The 19,655-nt window shown below is 45.1% G+C and overlaps 1 protein-coding gene across 1 annotated transcript in view; it reads right to left on the reverse strand.

The window, feature by feature from the left end:
- Positions 1 to 18,177: 18,177 nt before the first annotated feature.
- CDHR3 (cadherin related family member 3) overlaps positions 18,178 to 19,655 on the reverse strand; it is a 63,840-nt gene continuing 62,362 nt past the window's right edge. Inside the window, exon 19 of the mRNA XM_019745394.2 lies at positions 18,178 to 19,603. Coding sequence (XP_019600953.2) covers positions 19,248 to 19,603 — 356 coding nt within the window. The 3' untranslated portion in view covers positions 18,178 to 19,247. The remainder of the gene's footprint in view (positions 19,604 to 19,655) is intronic.

Below are 19,655 nucleotides of genomic sequence, written 5' to 3' on the forward strand. Positions count from 1 at the left end.
GTGCTCAGTAATCAGGCACCAAGAGGCCCTAAAAGAACCCCCTAAACTGAGAGTGGTGGGTCACTCATGTCCACCAGTGCTCAACACACTTTCCACCGGGTGAATGGCCCACGTCTAGACTCGCACATTACTCGTCAGCTGTTGCCTTGACTGTCTCCTCTGGGACCAGCGATATTTGGCCCGAGACCCCTGAAGAGGCAGAAGGAACAGAGCTGAGAGAAGGACCCCATGGTGCCTGGCTATATTTCTGTCCCCCTCGCCTGGAATGGTTCCAACGTGTAGGCAGCCCAGGCAGGTCTCTAGGGAAAAGGTCTAGTGGCTCCCCAGGGAAATCTTACCTAGCTAGAAAGAAACAGTGAATGTTTACTGCTTACTCTGTACATGACCTCATTTAATACACACACTCTGCCTCGGGGCAGGCAGTTCGTCATCACCCGCATTTTACACAGTAGGAAACAGAAACACAGATGTTAAAATCTTACTCAAGGTCACCACGAGCCAGTGTTTCTAATGGTAGAATCCACACCCTTAACCATTAAGTCACCTCTTCTCCAAAGTGGGAACAGACCACCTTGGTGTTCATGTGAACTAGAGACCATTTTTTTGTCTTGAGACACTATGATCACAGCAAAAGTCAAGAGAGTCACCAGAATTTGGTGGATTAAATAAATAAACCTCAAACAAAGACCCTACAACATTGCTTTTTAGTTTGAGAAGTTATATCTCTAGCATTCTAGGAGTCATCAAATACAAAAGGGATTAGATATGAGGGAAGACGCCCCAGGCCCCTGCAGAAGTTGGTCCAGGCGGAGAGGTTGCTTCCACAGTTTAATAAGCTGGCCCAGCCAGGGACAATACCAGCCCAAGGGAAACTCCAAGTTGAAATGGGGACTTCTGGTCCAGCTCGCCCTCCTCACCAAATTCCCTCCCGCTGCCAACCCTGGTGGTTATAGTTATTTTATGAAGAAAGGAGGCATTCTGATGTCTTTCAATTCACTAAAAAAAAAAAAAAATCACACAGTGAATTAGTGGCACAGCTTCTAACACGGCACATGTGTGACTGGTCTGAGACAGGCCTCCTAGGTATGAACCTCCTAGTTATTGGGAAAGCACTTTGGCTTGAAGCTGGAGCTTCTGGAGTTGGCCTTAGGGGGTTGAGACAACACTGCAGAATAAAGTAGGAACAAGCCAGATGTCAGTATATCAATATTCATAGCCCTCTCCCAGTTACAGGGGAATGTTGTAAGGGAAATGTGCCCTGGTCCAGCTTAGGGAAAGAAGTTGAGAAGTTCAGGTCTCTGAGGCCACTCAACCCACAGTGAGGGCTGCAGCTGGGTGTTTGCTCTGTGTCAGGGAAAAGGAGGATTTAAATTGATGCTCAGCAGTTCCTTTCTCCTCACAGTCCTTCAAAGGGCGTGAACCCAGTCAGCCCTTTGGCTTATAGGAAAATAAAAGTTGACAACTTTCACAGACACAGCCAGTAAGTTTGATGCAGGAAGAATAGCAGTGTTGGAGGTGAAACCAGCCTTTCACACTTGTTATTAGCTTGGTGCAAAAGCAATTGCAGTTTTTGCAATTCTCTTTAACCTTTTAAACCACAAGTACTTTTGCACCAAGCGAATGTTAGCATCCCCATCCCTATCATCATCATCATGATTTTCTTCTAATAATAGACACATCAATCATGGAAACCATTATACCCACCCTTCCTGGCTAAGAAAAACGGCCCCAGTCATAGCCCCCAAAGAGAGAAGTGTCCCCAAGCTGTTCCTCGTCCTGACTTTGCTGGGTTTACACCACGTGACCCACACTCTGTCTTAGACACATGTGATTGGACGGGGTGGATTCTCTGCCCAGGGCTTCCTACCCACGGACTGGCTGGTGTTGTCTGATGTGGACAGCTCAGTCAACTCTGTCCAAATGAGAATTAGCAATTAGATCAAACAAATTATATCTTTCTCTCTCAGGGAATTGATTCTGGAAATAAAGAGAAACCAAGCCATGAAGATATACTTAGATGAGGTGAGTGAAGAGTGCAGTCACTGAGTCACACTGACCAGGGGTTCTGAACCCAAATGTCTCTGTACATGGGCTGGCAGCGTACCCTCACAGATGGGTATCACCTTGTGTTCAAGGTGGAAGATGCACCTTTGTTTCAACTGCAGATATGTATTGTTACAACAGTGTTCCTCAGACAGAACGTTGAGAGGAATGCTTCACATAGAATGGGAGAATCCCAAACTGGCACACAGGAGGGCAGACGTAGAGTATAACGGCAAGCATGTGCGATAGAACAGGTTTCCCAGGATGTGTGAACACTTGGGCTTGTGAGTATAGCAGAGAGCACAGTTGGAGCCATAACAGCTATCCACAAATGAAGACATGGGCTTCAAGAGTAACCAAGTGAATGGTATGATAAGTAGGGATGTAATTTAATCCCTTTAATGTGTACTAATATTTCTAGTACTTGAATATGCACCATTGTATCAGTTAGGATGTTTTTGGTTTCAAGTGACGGGAACTCAACTCAAATTAATTTACGAAGGAATTTGATGACTCACATAATTGAAAAATCTAAGGATAAATTCAATCCTGGCTGGATCCAAAGGTGCCATATCATCAGGAATTAGTACTTCTCTATCTCTTACTCTTCTTTCCTCCCTTGGCTTTATTTTTCATTGGCAGGCTGTTCCCACCCTTGACATGATGGCTATCATGGGCTTCATGTTTCATGCTTACCTCCTTCCAGCTTAGCAGCTTCAGGAAAAAAAAAAAAAAAAAGAAAGAAATCCCCTAGGCATACAGCACAAGTCCCAGGGACAGCTCTCATTGGTCCCCTTGGGACATGTATCTGTCCCTGAACCAATCACTGGGACCAGGGAGAAGCGGCAATCTGATTGGTCTGGCCTGGGTTGTACGCTCAGCTCTGGATCTAGGAATGATGTCAAGCACCAGAACCCAGGGCCTAACAGTGGGAAACGGTCGTTACCGGAGAGATGTAGAGCACAGCAGATCGCCACCTCGGTCCCAAAGAAAGCAGTTGAGTACACCCTCTCTGGAGTGATGGTCCTTGAATTCCTGACATTAATGTCCGATAGTTGTCTGGAGTGCCAAATGACTTTCTTCTTTTGTTTTTTAACTAAGATCATGGATTCTTTTTTTTGGGGGGGAAGGGGACCAGGACTTTATCGGGGTACAGGGGAACAGTGTGTACTTCCGGGACTTTTTCCAAGTCATGTTGTTGTCCTTTCCATCTTACTTGTGGAGGGCGCAGCTCAGCTCCAGGTCCAGTTGCCGTTATTAGTTGCAGGGGGCGCAGCCCACCATCCCTTGTGGGATTTGAGGAGTCAAACCAGCAACCTTGTGGTTGAGAGCCTGCGCTCCAACCAACTGAGCCATCTGGCACTGGCCCATGTGGGAATCGAACCAGCAGCCTTCAGCGTTAGGAGCACGGAGCTCCAACCACCTGAGCCACCAGGCCAGGCCACCAAATGACTTTCTGATCCCAATCTCCATGAGGTCTAACTATACTTTTATTAATCAGCGTTCTTATTTACAAACAACAATACCCACTCTACTTTGTTTAAACAGAAACAGAATGTATTAAAAGCTATTCATGGCTCACAGAATGCCTGGCAGAGTTAGAGAATGGGGCTAGAGGCTCTGCAGCCATGAACATACCCAAATCCACACTGGTCTGTTCACAGGCTTGATCCCACCACCTTTGGAGCATACTAATGGGCACATCTCTGTTCCTGCTGCCTCCAGGGACTCCATGTCCCCTGCCATGCTCTGCCCCCATCACCAAGATGCAACCCCACACAGCAGTTGCTTCCTTGCTTTTCATTCTGTCGCATTGAAGTTTTATGTTGCTGCATCCAATCAGCAGAGCCCAGTCCTCCTGCCTGTGTCCTAACTGCAGAGTTCGTCAGGGACACTGAGTTCTGATCTCTACTCTGGTGAGGTAATGCCCCTAACATGGCCTATTTTCCTAATTTAGGAAGGCTATTCAAATGATGCTGGGCTGGCACCAATATGACCCACATCCAATATTAGTCGAGTCGTCTGCATCTTTTGGGTTCTGGAGAGATCAAGTAATCAGGCCAAGTCTCTTCATTTCCACATGTGGCTTCCCGATAAACCTATGAGTCTCTGACTTTTGCAATCAATAGAACCCAGTTAATACAAGTAATTTGGCCAATGTAATTTGGATAAAATTTAGCTTGGAATCCTTGCTTTTCATTCTTCCATATTGAAGTTCATGGTTTCTTCTTCAAAAGGAAAACCTTCAGTGGGTCTTTTGAGGGGGGCCTATAAAGCATGGCCACAGGGAGCCCTCCCAGGAGTGCCAACCCACAGACATTTAAGAGGCCTTTTCACACAGCTCTACAAATGCCACACTGCGCTACTATTTAACCACAGATTATCCTTAGCCATTGACAAGAAGCTCAGTTGCTAGATGGGGTTCCATGGCAAATGTCTTGCAAGTCTGATAAGTTTTCTTCAGAGTCTAGAATCTTATAGCAGCATGCGCGAGGAGCTTGGATTATCTGACCTCCCTCCCGTTGCTCCCCACTGCTCTTTCAGGAGCTGAAGTCATTCAATTAAGAAAGAGTTTTTGAGTATCATCTATATCCCAGGCATTGTACTAACACAGAATATACTCTGCCCCTAGGGAGCCTTCAGACAAGTAAATTAGCCAAGTTTAAATGGAACAAGGGGAGGCAAGGACGGGAAGAAAAATGTTCAAGGGTCATTATTCATAAAGAGATGCCTAGTTTGCATTTTTAAGCAGATTTATTGATCAGGGTCACTGCTCTATTGAAGCCAAGGTCTTTGACCTAATATAGAAGTATAGTCATTATATTTTCGGAACACGTAGTCTAACACAGAAATGTCTTGGATGGGAGAATTAATCTGCGTAAAACTCTTCTAAAGGAATCGTCATTAAATACATTTAGTTATACTTAATAAGTGAAAAGAATAAAATCAGAGGAAATAATGACGACTTCAGAAAATCTAACCAGTGCAGTCCATTGGATACACATAAATGGTTACACTAGGAAGTCCAGTCTTTGACCAGTGGCCTCCCATTCCCACCACCGGGGATGTGCGGAACTCCCCTCAGAATACTGACATGTTCCACAAAGCAAAATATGGGCTCTGACAGCAAGGGAAAAGAGGAAACGTCTGCTCTAGACCCCAAATACTCTCTTCAACAGATCCCAGGCCAGATCATTTCCACGGAGGTGGCAAGTGCCCATGGAGACCACTAGATGTCGCTGTGAATCTGCGAGAGCGAGGCTACGCTTCGGGCACAAACACCAGCTTGGTCTGTTTTCAATCAACACGTTGTCAGTTTTTTTCCCCGAGGCCCTAGGGATGTACTGGGAATTTTTATTTCTTGAGAAATCCTGTGATTCAGCTGCCCTTTGTTGGCCCTGCTCAGAGAATGAAGCCTGTGCTTGCTCTACCAGCCCCCCAGGCAGCGGGCTCCCCCGCAAGGCTCTTCAGGCCACCAGCCACAGCGCCACCTCTCTCCCTTCTCCTCCTAGGAACATCCCTTGCCTCTACCTTCCCCTCCCCCTCTCTTTTTGCCTCTTCACTCCGCTTTTTGTCTTTCTCTCCCGGTGCCCAGTGACACTAATCAGCTCCCAGCTGCTCGGTGTCACGGGCTTGGTGTCCCAGAAGGCTTGTCCAAGCCCTGGTCAATTTCAAGATGCCCAAATCTGCTTTCACATGTAGCAAATTCCATCCTCACCTTCTCCTTCTGGTTCTACAACCAGCCTTGCTTCCTCTTTCTTCCCCAAGCAGCTGGGCAAGGTTAAGTTAGTGTTGGGGTGGAGCAACAAGCGGCTAAGCTTCTTAGCAGGAATCCCAGACCCTAGTCCTGGCATAAAGGGGCCTAGACGCCACACCTGCTTTCAGACCCCACCTCCCTCTGCCACTTACTAGCTGTGAGACCTTTGGCAGGTCACTCACCCTTTTTGAGCCTCAATTCTTCATGAGTAAATTAGGTAGTACCTCCAGATGCTTATATTAAATAAAATTATAAATACAAAGGATCTTGCTCTCTGCAAGCATTCTATAAATGTAAAATGATTTTAATTATTATTACAGACACATCAGCCACACGCACCCAAACAAAGGCTTAGCGTTAGGGAGTCTCATTCTCCTGAATCTGTGGCAAGATGGTGTGTTAAGAAAACAAAAGCTGGGCCGGCCCGGTGGCTCAGGCAGTTAGAGCTCCGTGCTCCTAACTCCGAAGGCTGCTGGTTCGATTCCCACAGGGGCCAGTGGGCTCTCAACCACAAGGTTGCCAGTTCAATTCCTCGACTCCCGCAAGGGATGGTGGGCAGCACCCTCTGCAACTAAAATTGAACACGGCACCTTGAGCTGAGCTGCCGCTGAGCTCCCAGATGGCTCAGTTGGTTGGAGCCTGTCCTCTGAACCACAAGGTTGCCGGTTCGACTCCCGCAAGGGATGGTGGGCTGTGCCCCCTGCAACTAGCAACGGCAACTGGACCTGGAGCTGAGCTGCGCCCTCCACAACTAAGACTGAAAGAACAACAACTTGAAGCTGAACAGAACCCCCCACAACTAAGATTGAAAGGACAACAATTTGACCATTGTTCCCCAATAAAGTCCTGTTCCCCTTCCCCAATAAAATCTTTAAAAAAAAAAAAAAGCTACGAGTATGTCTTCAGAGATGCCAAGCACCACCGCAGAGTCTAACCCTCTCTACTTATGTCAACAGCGATAAAGTTGTTCTGAGCCCAGCTGGGAGGTGTCTTGGTCAATAGCCATAGCTTGCTTGGCAAAATGCCCTGATAGCTGTCTTGGGGCCTTTCGGGGTGTGGGGGGAGGGAGGAAAGGCCACTTGTGGGTGGTGCCGGTGCTCACTCCCTTCCCCAGGTTTGGGATGGCACTCCCTGGTGTCCAACTACTACCACATGGCTGCGGTGAGTTGTTGTGGGTGCCCACAAAGCAGAATCCTACGCGGGGGTGCCCTGCAGCTGCTTTCTGCAGGCCCTGAGACCACAGGCCCTGGAAAGCTCCGGGAAAGGTGGGAAGAAGGAGCTGGTCTTTTACCAGAGGACTTTCTGAACCACCTGGTGGAAGCTAAATGGCAAAGAAGCCCCTGCTGGCCAACATTAGTAACCGCAGCCCCTTCCCCTTTTGGGAAGAGGAAGCTGCTTCTGAGTGGCCCAGATCTTGATTTTACATCTCTGGAAGGCACATGAATACTCATAGCTGAGAAACGCCTGCTTTTGTTGAGAAACAGACAGGTGAGGAATGTGTATAGAACAGAAAGAAGAATATACTTTGCCTTTTCACAGCTCAGAGCTTGGCTTGGCAGGGATGTGGGAGGACAGTAGCTATTTCAGATCCCAACCCAAGTGGAAGAGGACACGCTCAGAGCATATCTGCTCGTCCAGAAGCTAGTATTGATGCTGCACGTGTGAAGGTTTGATTTCTGTAGCCATGAGAAGTCTCGGACTTTCAGGGAAGAGAGTTATTTGGAGAAGATCCATCGGAGGGTTCATTTGTCCAATATCCTTCCATACCAGAACACAATCAAAGGCCATAGCTGAGCCCTTCCCACATAGGCTGGAGATGATACACCCACATTGGTGTCCTGGCTCTGTGACCACTGGTAAGTTCACTTATCTCTCCACCCCTCAGCTTTCTCATTTGTAAAATGCAGGTAACCAGACCATCTTCAAGAGAGTATTGTGAGGATTAGAGATCATGTAGGTAATACGTCCAGCACAGGTTAGAGACATAATTGCAACTCTGAGGTTTGTAGAGACCTACCTGCAAGGACTCAGGTACAGAGGAAACGGCTACTGTGAAGCTCAGGGAGGTGGGTGGCCCAGCATTCAGACCACGCCCAGACGGCCCTGCCAGAGCTGACAGGTCTGAATGCTCCGCACTGCAGCCTGGGCTGAGGGAACCTCACTTGCCTGTTTTAAAAGTTTCCCAAACCGTCATGCATTGCTGAGAACGTAAAATGGTGCAGCCATTTTGGAAAGCAGTCTGGCAGTTTCTCAAAAAGATAGGCACAGAATTACCATATAACCCAACAATTCTACTCCTAGAGAGGCTCCAAGAAGAATCAGAACATGTGTTTGTGTAAGAACTTGTATATGAACTTCATTGCAGCATTATTCATAATAGCCAAAAGGTAGAAACAACACAAATATCTATCAACTGATGAACAGATAAATAAAATGAGTGTATCCATGCAATAGAACATTATTTAGCCATGAAAAGGAATGAAGTACTGACACCTGCTATAACACAGATGAATCCTTGAAACGTTATGCTACGTGAAATAAGCCAGATGCAAATAATGCCTGATTCTATTTATATGAAATGTCCAGAATAGGCAAATCCATAGAGACAGACAGTAGATTACTGGGAGCCAGGGCTTAGGGATGGAGAATGACTATTAATGGGTACAGAGTTTATTTTGGGGGTTGATAAAATATTTCAGAATTAGACAGTGATGATGGTTGCCCAACTCTGTGAATACACTAAAGACCACTGAGTTTTATGGTATGTGAATTAAATCACAACACAAATAATAAAATTGTTACAAAAAAAAAAAAAAAGAAAGAAAGAAACAGACCACTTAGCGTGCCAGCTGGAGTGTGCTCTGACTGTGGATGAACAAGTGCAATGGGCAGAGCGGGGACTGGAGCTCTGGCAAGCTGCGCGCATCAATCAGAGTACTCGGCCTCCCGCCCCAGCCCTGCCTGGTTCTGAGGGGCTGCAGCAGCCACAGACTGGTTCCGAATACCCAGAAATTAAAGGGCTCCTGAGTATACTGGGGCGCAGTCGAGGGCAGTAGGGTGCTCGCCTCCAAGCAGGCACCACACAGGAGGAAGACAAGCTCATAAGCACGGTTTGCCTTGGTCTGAACACTTACAAGGATCATGTTTTTCAAACCAAAAATCAGGACTGATAACTACGGTTTGTACTCATGGGAATGGTAGGATGCACTATTTTAAGTAGGGACTGTCTCCAAAAGTCTGATCATAATGCTCCAATTTTCCAGGACATACTCATCTCCTTCTTTTCCCCTCTAAACGAGTTGCCTAAGAACAAGGACTTTCTTGGGAGTCACAGGCAATAATTTTTTTCATACAACCCAGGTCTCCTGGTGAAAGGCATTTAATCAGAACTGTACTTTTTCAGCCTGAGAGCTTATCTACTGCACCATTCAGGTTGAATGAGGTGTCTGCCACCTTTTCCACAGCAAGTTATGGAATCCAAACCTAGAAAACACTATCCAGGCCTGTTCCCCTGAAGCTGATTTGGAGTCCTGACAGGAAGTTCAGTGTGGCAAAAACTTGACTCTTTACTCCCCCAACACACACGACCACCATCCCCCAAATGCAGTGGATTTCACAGACAAGGCATGGAGCGGTCACATTCAGGAAGAACTGCTCAGTGTGATCTGAAATAGCTGGATCTGGTAGCTTCTACTGAAGGAGGGGCCAAACATGCTGGGGCCATTTGATCTAATATGGGCGTAGGGCCCAGGAAAACTCGGGACTCCTTTCATAGCTGGGACACTCCTTCAGAAAGGGTGCAAGGTTTTCATGCACCGTCTTCCACCATCCTCCACCTCTGCCTCCCTGGACCAAGCCCCTGCCATGTCCTATCTGGATTAATCCAATAGCCGTCTAATTGGTCTCTCTACTTCCACTCCTGTTCTCTGCCTCCCTGAAGTTTATTCTCAAGTCAGCAATCAGAGAGATGCTTTTAAAACATAAATCAAATTATGTATGTCACTCCTCTTCTCAAAATCCTGCAGTGACTCCCTATCACACTCAGTAAAAGCCAGTCCTTACGATGGCCCACAAGGCCCTACGTGATGAGCATACCATCTCCTAACCCCTGACCATACATGCCCCACGGACCACACATCCCCGCCCTATCCCACCAGGTACACAGCCACTTCTCCACTCCCGTCTGGAGTCGTCGCCTCTGGTCCACAGGCTCATCACTTTGTTGCTCCTGCTGATTCTCAACTCACCTTTGCTTTCACGCTCTCTGCATGGCTCTTTCCCCACTTCCACTGCTTCACTCTCACATTACCATGGGGGCCTTCCTTCCCTGACCCCCCTATTTAACATGGGCATCCCTACCTTCCGTAACCCTGACCCTGCTGAGTTTTCTCAGTAGCATTTATCACCATTAACACAAAATAATACATATTTGTATATATCATCCCTGTGAAAATAAACAAGGACCAATCATAGGAAAAAAGCAAAGACTATGTATTCATAGCTTACTATAGCAAGGGAGTCAGCCACCATCCCTTGCATTTCGCAGACTCAAAGGCGGGCAGAGAGGTTGGAAATCTTTATAATGGAAAAAGGGAAGACTTCAGGTGTGCCTGGATTGGAGGCTGTTGGCACAGGGTAGGTGTAGGCATGCTAATTAGGAGGGGGAGACCCCGTGTGATTGGTTAGGGGTGTATATTTAGCTCTCTCTGGTTGGTCCTAAGATGGAAGTGGGGACAAAAATTAGGGAAGCTCTTTGTTATATTAATAAAATCCTGGCCACTCAGGGCTGGTTGTTACAGAAGTGATTGCTCAACTTCCTGGAAAGGAGATTGGTTTCCTGGGCAGGTTGCTGCAGGTTGTAGGTCAGAGTTCTATTTTTATATACAGTCTGGCCATCGTCCAGTTATTTATTTAGTCTCATCCCTCGCTACGACATAAACACTAAAAACATTGCTTTATTTACTGCTGGATCCCCAGAGCCTAGAACAATGCCTGGTACCTAGCGGGCACTCAGTACATATTGTTGTTGATTATAATGTTTGTCTAGATCTGTTAGAAAAGTTGTGACTTGGCTATATGACCTGAGTAGAAAACCAACTACAAGCTGCTTAATCCAATCCAATTCTACAAATGTTTGTTGAGTACTTGTTACATACCCAGGAGACTCCGTATTAGATTGTGGTTATTCACTCCAGGTTACACAGGACAAGTATTGGCGGAAAATGGATTAAAGACCAGAATTTTTCTTTTTTTTTTAAAAGTTTATTGGGGTGACAATTGTTATTAAAGTTACATAGATTTCAGGTGTACAATTCTGTAATATATCATCTATATATCACACTGTGTGTTCACCACCCAGAGTCAGTTCTCTTTCCATCACCATATATTTGATACCTTTTACCCTCACCTACCAACACCCTCCCCCCTTACCCTCTGGTAACCACTAAACTATTGTCTGTGTCTATGAGTTTCGTTTCTTCATTTGTTTGTCTTGTTCTTTTGTTGTTTTCAGTTTTATATACCACATATCAGTGAAATCATGTGGTTCTCGGTTTTTTCTGTCTGACTTACTTCTCTCAGCATAATAATCTCAAGATCCATCCATGTTGTCCTAAATGGTACTATTTCATCTTTCCTTATGGAGGAATAGTATTCCATTGTGAATATATACCACAACTTCTTTTTTATTTTTTAAAAGATTTTATTGGGGAAGGGGAACAGGACTTTATTGGGGAACAGTGTGTACTTCCAGGATTTTTTCCAAGTCAAGTTGTTGTCCTTTCAATCTTAGTTGTGGAGGGCGCAGCTCAGCTCCAGGTCCAGTTGCCATTGTTAGTTACAAGGGACACAGCCCACCATCCCTTGGGGGAGTTGAGGAATCAAACCAGCAAACTTGTGGTTGAGATCCCACTGGCCCATTTGGGAATCGAACCGGCAGTCTTTGGCGTTAGGAGCATAGAGCTCCAACCACCTGAGCCACCGGGCCAGCCCATATACCACAACTTCTTTATCCAATCATCTATCGAAAGACGCTTTGGTTGTTTCCATGTCTTGGCCACTGTAAATAAAGCTGCAATGAACATTGGAGCACATATATCTTTATGGATATATGTTTGCAGAATTTTTGGGTACCCAACAGAGGGATTGCTGGGTCATATGGCAATTCTATTCGTAATTTTTTGAGGAACCTCCACACTGCCTTCCATAGCGGCTGCACCAATCTGCATTCCCACCAACAGTGTATGAGTGTTCCTTTTTCTCCACAGCCTCTCAAACACTTGTTATTATTTGAAAGACCAGAATTTTGAATGCTTTAGCCTTTGTTCAAAATTTCTCTTCTCTACTTCTTTGAATTTATTTCTACCTTTAAGACCCCCTCAGGTCCCAGGCTCCCATTATACTTTCAGGGACTGCTCCGGCCCACATCTGCTTTCTCCAGCTCTCAATACCTATGAAACTCATTCAGTTCTCATAAAGTGCCTGTGTGGTAGTTGGTTCTCTTTTCAATGAGCTGGTTGTTTTCTCAGTTGGATTATTTCCTTAAAACAGGAACCACATCTTGCCCCCAATACAGGTGAGTGACACATAGGAGGGTCTCAGTGATCTGAGTGTTCCCCCAATCCACCCCCATCCGATGTTTGATCTTTTCCCTGAGCCCCAAATCAAATGTCTCACTGACCTCAGGATACCTCCATCTTCCTCACGCAGAAGGCACACCTGCTTTAGAGCTGCCACCCAGGGGGGGCGGGGCGGTGTATAGACAGGATGCCTGATAACCCGAAGCTGGGGCCCCTACTTGGGCATCTCAACCATTTTCTCACAAGGGCTCCCAATTAAGTTTTTTAAAAAAATATTTAAATGGTTCTGAATTATCTGTTCTTCCAGGAAGGAGATTCCAGATTTGGGTTAATTTACCTTTCGGATAGAACACTCAAGGAACCAAGAAATAAATAGGTCAGGATGGAAGTGGAAATAGAACCTCTGGAGATGGCTTATGGGCAGGCTGCATTCAGATGTAGCAGACAGAATGCAAGCTCCTCAAGGGCAGGGGATTGGGGCTGCTGTGTTCACTAATGAGTCAACACCTGGCACACAGTAGATGCTCCATAAATATTTGTTGAATGAATGGGTGGTAGAAACACACACATTAAGTTTGAATTGAGAAATGCCAAGTTTAAATAGTGATCATTTTTTATATTCACTCATTTTGTTGCTTTAATTTTCTCAGCCGTCACAAAACACATTATATAAAAAGGCAAATGATAGAATTAGAGATGAGAAAGAGGGCGCTGAGGAGCAGAAGTGTCATTGCCCCGTTTCTGTCACTGAGCCACACATGCTTTTAACACAGGCAGACGGACGTGCAGTGCTTGCCTCCCACTGAGCACAAGGGAAAGCTCGAGCTTGAGAACTCACCATACGGTTTCAAATCCCTCAACAATTATGGATCCCTCCATGGTCTAATCCCTGAACATCTTTGCCCCAATTTTGTAATAACTCAGAATCAGACAGGTCAACATTAGCTAAATACATTCATATGTGTTTAAGGCCTTGAGAGAGAAATGAGAGAAAACTGTCACAAGCTCCACAATGGTCCCTGACTTCATTTCATTCAGATAACTGTTTTTGTGTTTTTTTTCAAACCTGGTAAATGTGCGAAACCAATGGCCTCAGCCCTGGACCTCAGACTTCTGAATTCTTCTAATAAAATAGCCAAGTGTGCAAAAGAAAAGACAGTTTCTCTTGGCCAAAGCCTCCTGGTCTGAACCCATGTCTGGGGTTCCTCAGGGTTCACATCTTGGGGCTGGGAAGACAAGCAGTTCTCCTGACCATCACCAGAGAAGAAAGTGAGCTCTTCAAGCCGACCCCAGCCTTCAGGAAGTCCCTCCTATTTCTAACTTAAATCTCTTCTTGGCTGAGAAGCATAATCCCCTCTCACCCTGTCATCACTAGAGAAGGGAGAACAGCTACTCACTGCTCTGCTCTTAATCATCCTTAATGGGCTCATAAACAGTTATTAGGTCTCCCTTCAGCCTTCTTTGAGCCTCATTTTACTTGCATTGAGGCTGAGAGCTCCTGAGGAAGGTGTTTTACTCGGCTCTCCACAGATTTTCAGAGTCTTAAATGGGTAATCAGCCACTTCACCCACTTTAACCTCCACAAATAAACAGCTCTGCCTTCTTTTGCAAAATTTAAACCTATTCAAGGGAGTTCCCTGGCAACCAACCCTTATTAATAAATCATGTCTGCTCTAGGCCAGGACAGGGCATTTTTTAAGTGTTTCTTTTCTTGAGAAGTCACATTGGTGAACAGACACACTATAAACTAGCAGCTGTTCCCTCTGAAATTCTGCATTTGCAGGATGGATCCTGCCTGCCCCCCTCAGGCCATTGTGGGGAGTTCTTACCTCACTCCCCAACTGAGAGGGGTTACTGTCCTAATAGACTCTCATCTGGTGCTATCCGGTAGGTTTGAACGAGTGCCTCAGCAGTTAAGGAGTAGGACATGAAAGTAAAATGAAGATTGCTCAACCTTCACTAGCCACATGCTGAAAACTTCTGTTTCCTATCCCATTTTCAGTTCATTGCTCACATCCACAAGTGAAAGTCCCACTTGTAGGGTTAATTAGAGCTTCCCATTGTGTCTTCACTCTGAGTCTAGTAGTTCCCTCCAATCACAGGAGGAGCAGAGCAGGGAGGTTGTAAGGTTGCTGTTTTTCAGCTTTCAGAAAAAGAGTGACTGAGTGGAGATCCAAGATGGTGGAGTAGATAAATGCTGTGCCTGCGCCATCCCATGAACACATCAAAATTACAACTAAATTATAGAACAATCAACCTGGAGAACCATCTGAAGCCTAGCTGAACAGAAGTCCTATAATTAAGGATATAAAGAAGAAGCCACATCGAGACTGGTAGGAGGTGCCAAGATGCAAAATGGGCTGGTCTCATACCCATGTGTGGCTGTTGAAAATTGGGAGAGAGATCTCAGCCACAGAGGTTCCCCATGAAGGAGTGAGGGACCCCAGTCCCCCCACTCCAAGATCCTCAACCTGGAGTACTGCTGCTGAGAATAGGAGCCACTCCCCAACTTTTAGCTGAGAAAAACACTGGGAATTCTGACCATCTGCGTAGGACAGAAGGCTTTGGGAAAACCACACATCCTCTTAAAGGGCCCACACAGGTACTCACCCTGGGCTCTGGTGGAGAGTTGGTGATTCTGGGGGCATTGGAGACATATGGTGAGGACTGGAGGGATAGTCCCCATTTTCCCTCTGTGGAGCCCTTCTCCTATGCAGCTGGCAGGCAGGCGCCATCTTTACTATGTTGAGCCCATCCCCACAGGCCAAATCTGAATCTGATTGGCTTGGTAAGCTCCACTGCTTCACCCTGCTGACTCACTGAGAACTTGCCTCACCCAACATGCTTACTGCAGGAGGCTTTATCAGTAGCTGAACCTTACAGAAGCTGGCAGCAGGCCTTGGAGTGTCCTGACTTTTTGTGAAGCTACCCTAGACCTGGTAGTGGTGGCAGCCTCTCCCATATGCCTTCAGGCACAGAACAGGCAATGACCAACCATGGACCACTTGGAGCTCTTACCAGGTACTCCCTGGCCAGTCACAGGCAGTGGTTGACCTGATCCTGCACCAGAGTCCCTCCCAAGAGGCCCCAGAATCAACATACTTGGAGGATGCCATCAGAGCACAGCAGAGCACCACCCAATTAACCCCACAAGCGGAACACACAAAGGGCTGTCTCTACAGGCACCAGAGCCCACTGGGGGGGAATCCCGCACCATGGGGTAAGCCACCACATGGCATCCCATAAACTGTGGACAGGGCCACACCCTACAGCCAGTCACCCTGAGGGGTTTACAACCCACTGACATGCCAACAGCAATCAAGGCTCAACTATAACAGGGGGCACACACAACCCACACAAAGGGCACTGCTGGAGCACCCGGCTCAGGTAACCAGAAAGACTGTGCCACTGGGACTCACAGCACACCTATTACATAAGGCCACTTTGCTAAGAACAGGATATACATTAGGTTGGTGCAAAAGTAATTGCAGTTTAAAAGGTTAAAAATAATTGTAAAAACTGCAATTACTTTTGCACCAACCTAATAGCAGCTCTACCTAACACATAGAAGCAAACAGAGAGGCAGCCAAAATGAGGAAACAAAGAAATATGTCCCAAATGAAAGAACACGAGAAAACTCCAGAAAAAGAACTAAACAAAATGGAGACAAGCAACCTACCAGTGACAGAGTTCAAAACAATGGTTATAAGGATGCTCAAGGAACTTAGTGAGAACTTCAACAAAGAGATAGCAAGCCTAAAGAAGGACATAGAAACCATAAAAAAGAACCAGTCAGAGGTGAAGAATATAATAACTGAAATGAAGAATGCACTAGAAGGAAACACTAGCAGACTACATGAAGCAGAGGGTTGAATCAGCGATTTGGAAGACAGGGTAGCAGGAAATACCCAATCACAACAGCAAAAGAAAAAAGAATCCAAAAAAAACCCAATGAGGATAGTTTAAGAGACCTCTGGGACAACATCAAGAGTAACAACATTCACATCATAGGGGTACCAGAAGAAGAGAGAAAGCAAGGGATTGAGACTCTATTTGAAAAAATAATGACTGAAAACTTTCCTAACCTGGCAAAGGAAATAGACATACAAGCCCAGGAAGTGCAGAGAATCCCAAAAATGATGGACCCAAACAGGCCCACACCAAGACACATCATAATTAAAATGCCAAAGGTTAAAGACAAAGAGAGAGTCCTAAAAGCAGCAAGAGAAAAGCAGGACAGAAGGGATTGGCATGAAATATTCAAAGTGATGAAAACTAGGACCTACAACCAAGATTACTCTACCCAGCAAAGCTATCCATTAAAATCAAAGGACAGATAAAGAGCTTCCCAGACAAGAAAAAGCTAAAGGAGTTCCTCACCACCAAGCCAGTACTACAAGGAATGTTAGAGGGGTTTCTTTATATTGGGGGGAAAAAAGTGTTAAAAATGTGAATAATAAAATGACAGTAACTACATATCTATCAACAATTACTTTCAATGTAAATGGATTAAATCAAAAATTAAATCAAAAGATAGGGTGGCTGAATGGATAAGAAAACAAAACCCTTACAATGCTGCTACAAGAGACTCACTTCAGATTGAAAGACACACAACAGACTGAAAGTAAAGGGATAGAAAAAGTTATTTCATGAAAATTGAACAAACAAAAATCTGGTGTAGCAATACTTATACCAGACAAAATGGCTTTAAAACTAAGGCTATAACAAGAGACGAAGAAGTATCCAATAATCCCACTTCCTGGTATTTATCCAAAGAAACCCAAAACGCTACTTCAAGGGACTTGTGCATCCATATGTTCATTGCAGCATTGTTTACAATGGCCAAGATGTGGAGGCAGCCTGGGTGTCTGTCAACAGAAAAATGGATAAAGAGGAGGTGGTACATATATACAATGGAATATTGCTCAACCGTGGAAGGGAATGGGTTCTTGCCACCAGTGGCGGCAAGGATGGACCTGGAGGGTATTGTGCTGAGTGGAGTGTCAGCAGAGAAAGACAGATGCAATGTGGTTTCATTTATATGTGAAATCTAAAGAACAAAATAAAACAAAATAGAAACAGACTCATAGATACAGAGAACATTTTGTTGGTTGCCAGATGGGAGGGGGTTGAGGGTGTGGACAAAAAAGGAGAAGGGAGTTAGAAGTACAATTGGTTGTTACACAGAAGTCATGGGGATGTAGGGTATAACATAAAGAATATAGTCAATAATATTGTAATAACTATATATGGTGTCAGGTGGGTACTAGATCTATTGGGGTAATAGATGGGAGGGGGTTAGGAGGCAGGGTGAAAAAAAGGTGAAGGGATTAAGAAGTACAGATTGGTAGTTACAAAATAATCATGGGGGTGTAAATAAAGCAAAGCACAGGGAATATAGTCAATGATATGGTAATAACTATGTATAGTGCCAGCTGGGTACTAGGCTAGTCAGGGGGATCACTTCTTAAATTATATCAATGTCTAACCATATGCTGTACACCTGAAATTAATATAAATACCGAATGTCAACTGTAACTGAAAAATTAAAAAGAATCCAAAAAATTTCCAGGTATAAAACAAATAAGTCATGGGGATGTAATGTACAGCGTAGAGAATATAGTCAATAATATTGTGATAGCGTGGTACAGTGTCAGACGGTTGCTGGACTTACCATGGTGATCACTTCTTTAGGTACATAAATGTTGAATAACTATTGTGTACACCTGAAACTAATATAATATTGTATGCTAACTATATTTTTAATAAAAATCTTTTTAAAATTCACAAAAAAGTGCATTTCTTCATTTCAAGAAAAACTTTAATCTGGATGGCAAAAATTCAAAGGACTGACAAGTGTTGGCAAGGAAGTAAAGCAATGAGAACGCTTAAGTATTGCTGGTTCAAGTGTAGGTTGCAGCCACCAACTGTGGAATTCTCAGCAAATTCCAGCAATGGCTCTAGCAATTCCAGTCCTAGGAATATGCTCTGAAGAAGCACGTGTTTGTGCTCACCAGAAGACGTGCACAAGAGAGTGCACAGTGCAGACCACATAATAGTGAAGAACCTGAAGCAGTCACCCAAGTACAGAACGGAAACTAAATTGCGCTGGACTGCTGAGCTACAGTACAACGTGGATGAGTCTCACAGACATGAGCTGAGCAAAAAAAACAGACACAAAAGAGCACATTCTGTGTAATTCCATTTAGATAAAACTCAAAAAAGCAAAACTAATCTATGATGATAAAGATCAGAAGAGCGGTTGCCTCTGGGAGGAGTCTATTACTGAGCTGCATACCTTAGATGCATGTACTTTATTAAATATAAGTTATACCTCAATAAACAAAGAATAAAAGAAGGTGTGTATTGTTTTCCTCTCCTGAGATGAATAACTCATTATTTATATACCCATTGTTTTCACTGCTCTGCTTCTTTTGAAAAAGATTTGAGGTGACTTGCAAAGGTGTATGGTGTTGAACTGTATAAGTGAAGAAATCTGGGTGATACTGAAATGAGGGCGGCAAACTAAGATGAAATCAGACATTAAGGTCAGGAACCCTCAGCATTTATGTCAGGAAGTCCTGTGCACTTCTTGGGGGTGAACTGAATGGCGCTTCCTAGCAGTCAACAGAAGAAGAAACACAACGATTCCTCATCCAAAACTTAATAGTCCAGCTGATCAGAAGCACAGAGACCTGAGAAAAATTTCACCTGTGCTGTGTCAGAAAAAGGTAACTATGCAGTCAAACCCTTTTCTGTTGTTTTAAACATCCCATTTGGGACCCTGGATCTCTGACTCCCTTCAGGCCACATTTTCACTCCTATGGCACCTCATATGCCCTCACAGATTTAGGGTGAGGCAGCGACCCTCAGACAGTCAATGTCCCTCCCCTGTGCTCTGCTGTGAGACCTGCACCCAGATGGTTTACTTTCCTGGGTTTTGGGGAAGACCTGCTTGTGAGGGCTGGGTTTCTGTCCTTTGGAGTGCCCGGCTTGCCATGCTGGTTTCTGGCAGCGGGGCCTGACTCCTCAGCTTGTCCTTTGCCACTCAGCCCATCTCCTTCCTTGGTGATGCTCCTCGGTGGCCCAGTCCCTTCTGCAGAGACAGCTCTGCTCTGAGCAGCTCCCTGGGGTCTGGACGCTTTCCACTTTGGTATTTGTGTTAAGGAATCTTTCCACTTTCTAGCTCCAGTTTTCGAGTTGAATTCATATTTTGCTCCAGTAACTAGGGGAAAAAATATATGACCAGGTAAACGAAGGAGTTCAAATGATTCTCT

Source organism: Rhinolophus sinicus, linkage group LG09, assembly GCF_036562045.2.
Source record: "Rhinolophus sinicus isolate RSC01 linkage group LG09, ASM3656204v1, whole genome shotgun sequence".
In the NCBI taxonomy this organism is placed as follows: Eukaryota; Metazoa; Chordata; class Mammalia; order Chiroptera; family Rhinolophidae; genus Rhinolophus; species Rhinolophus sinicus.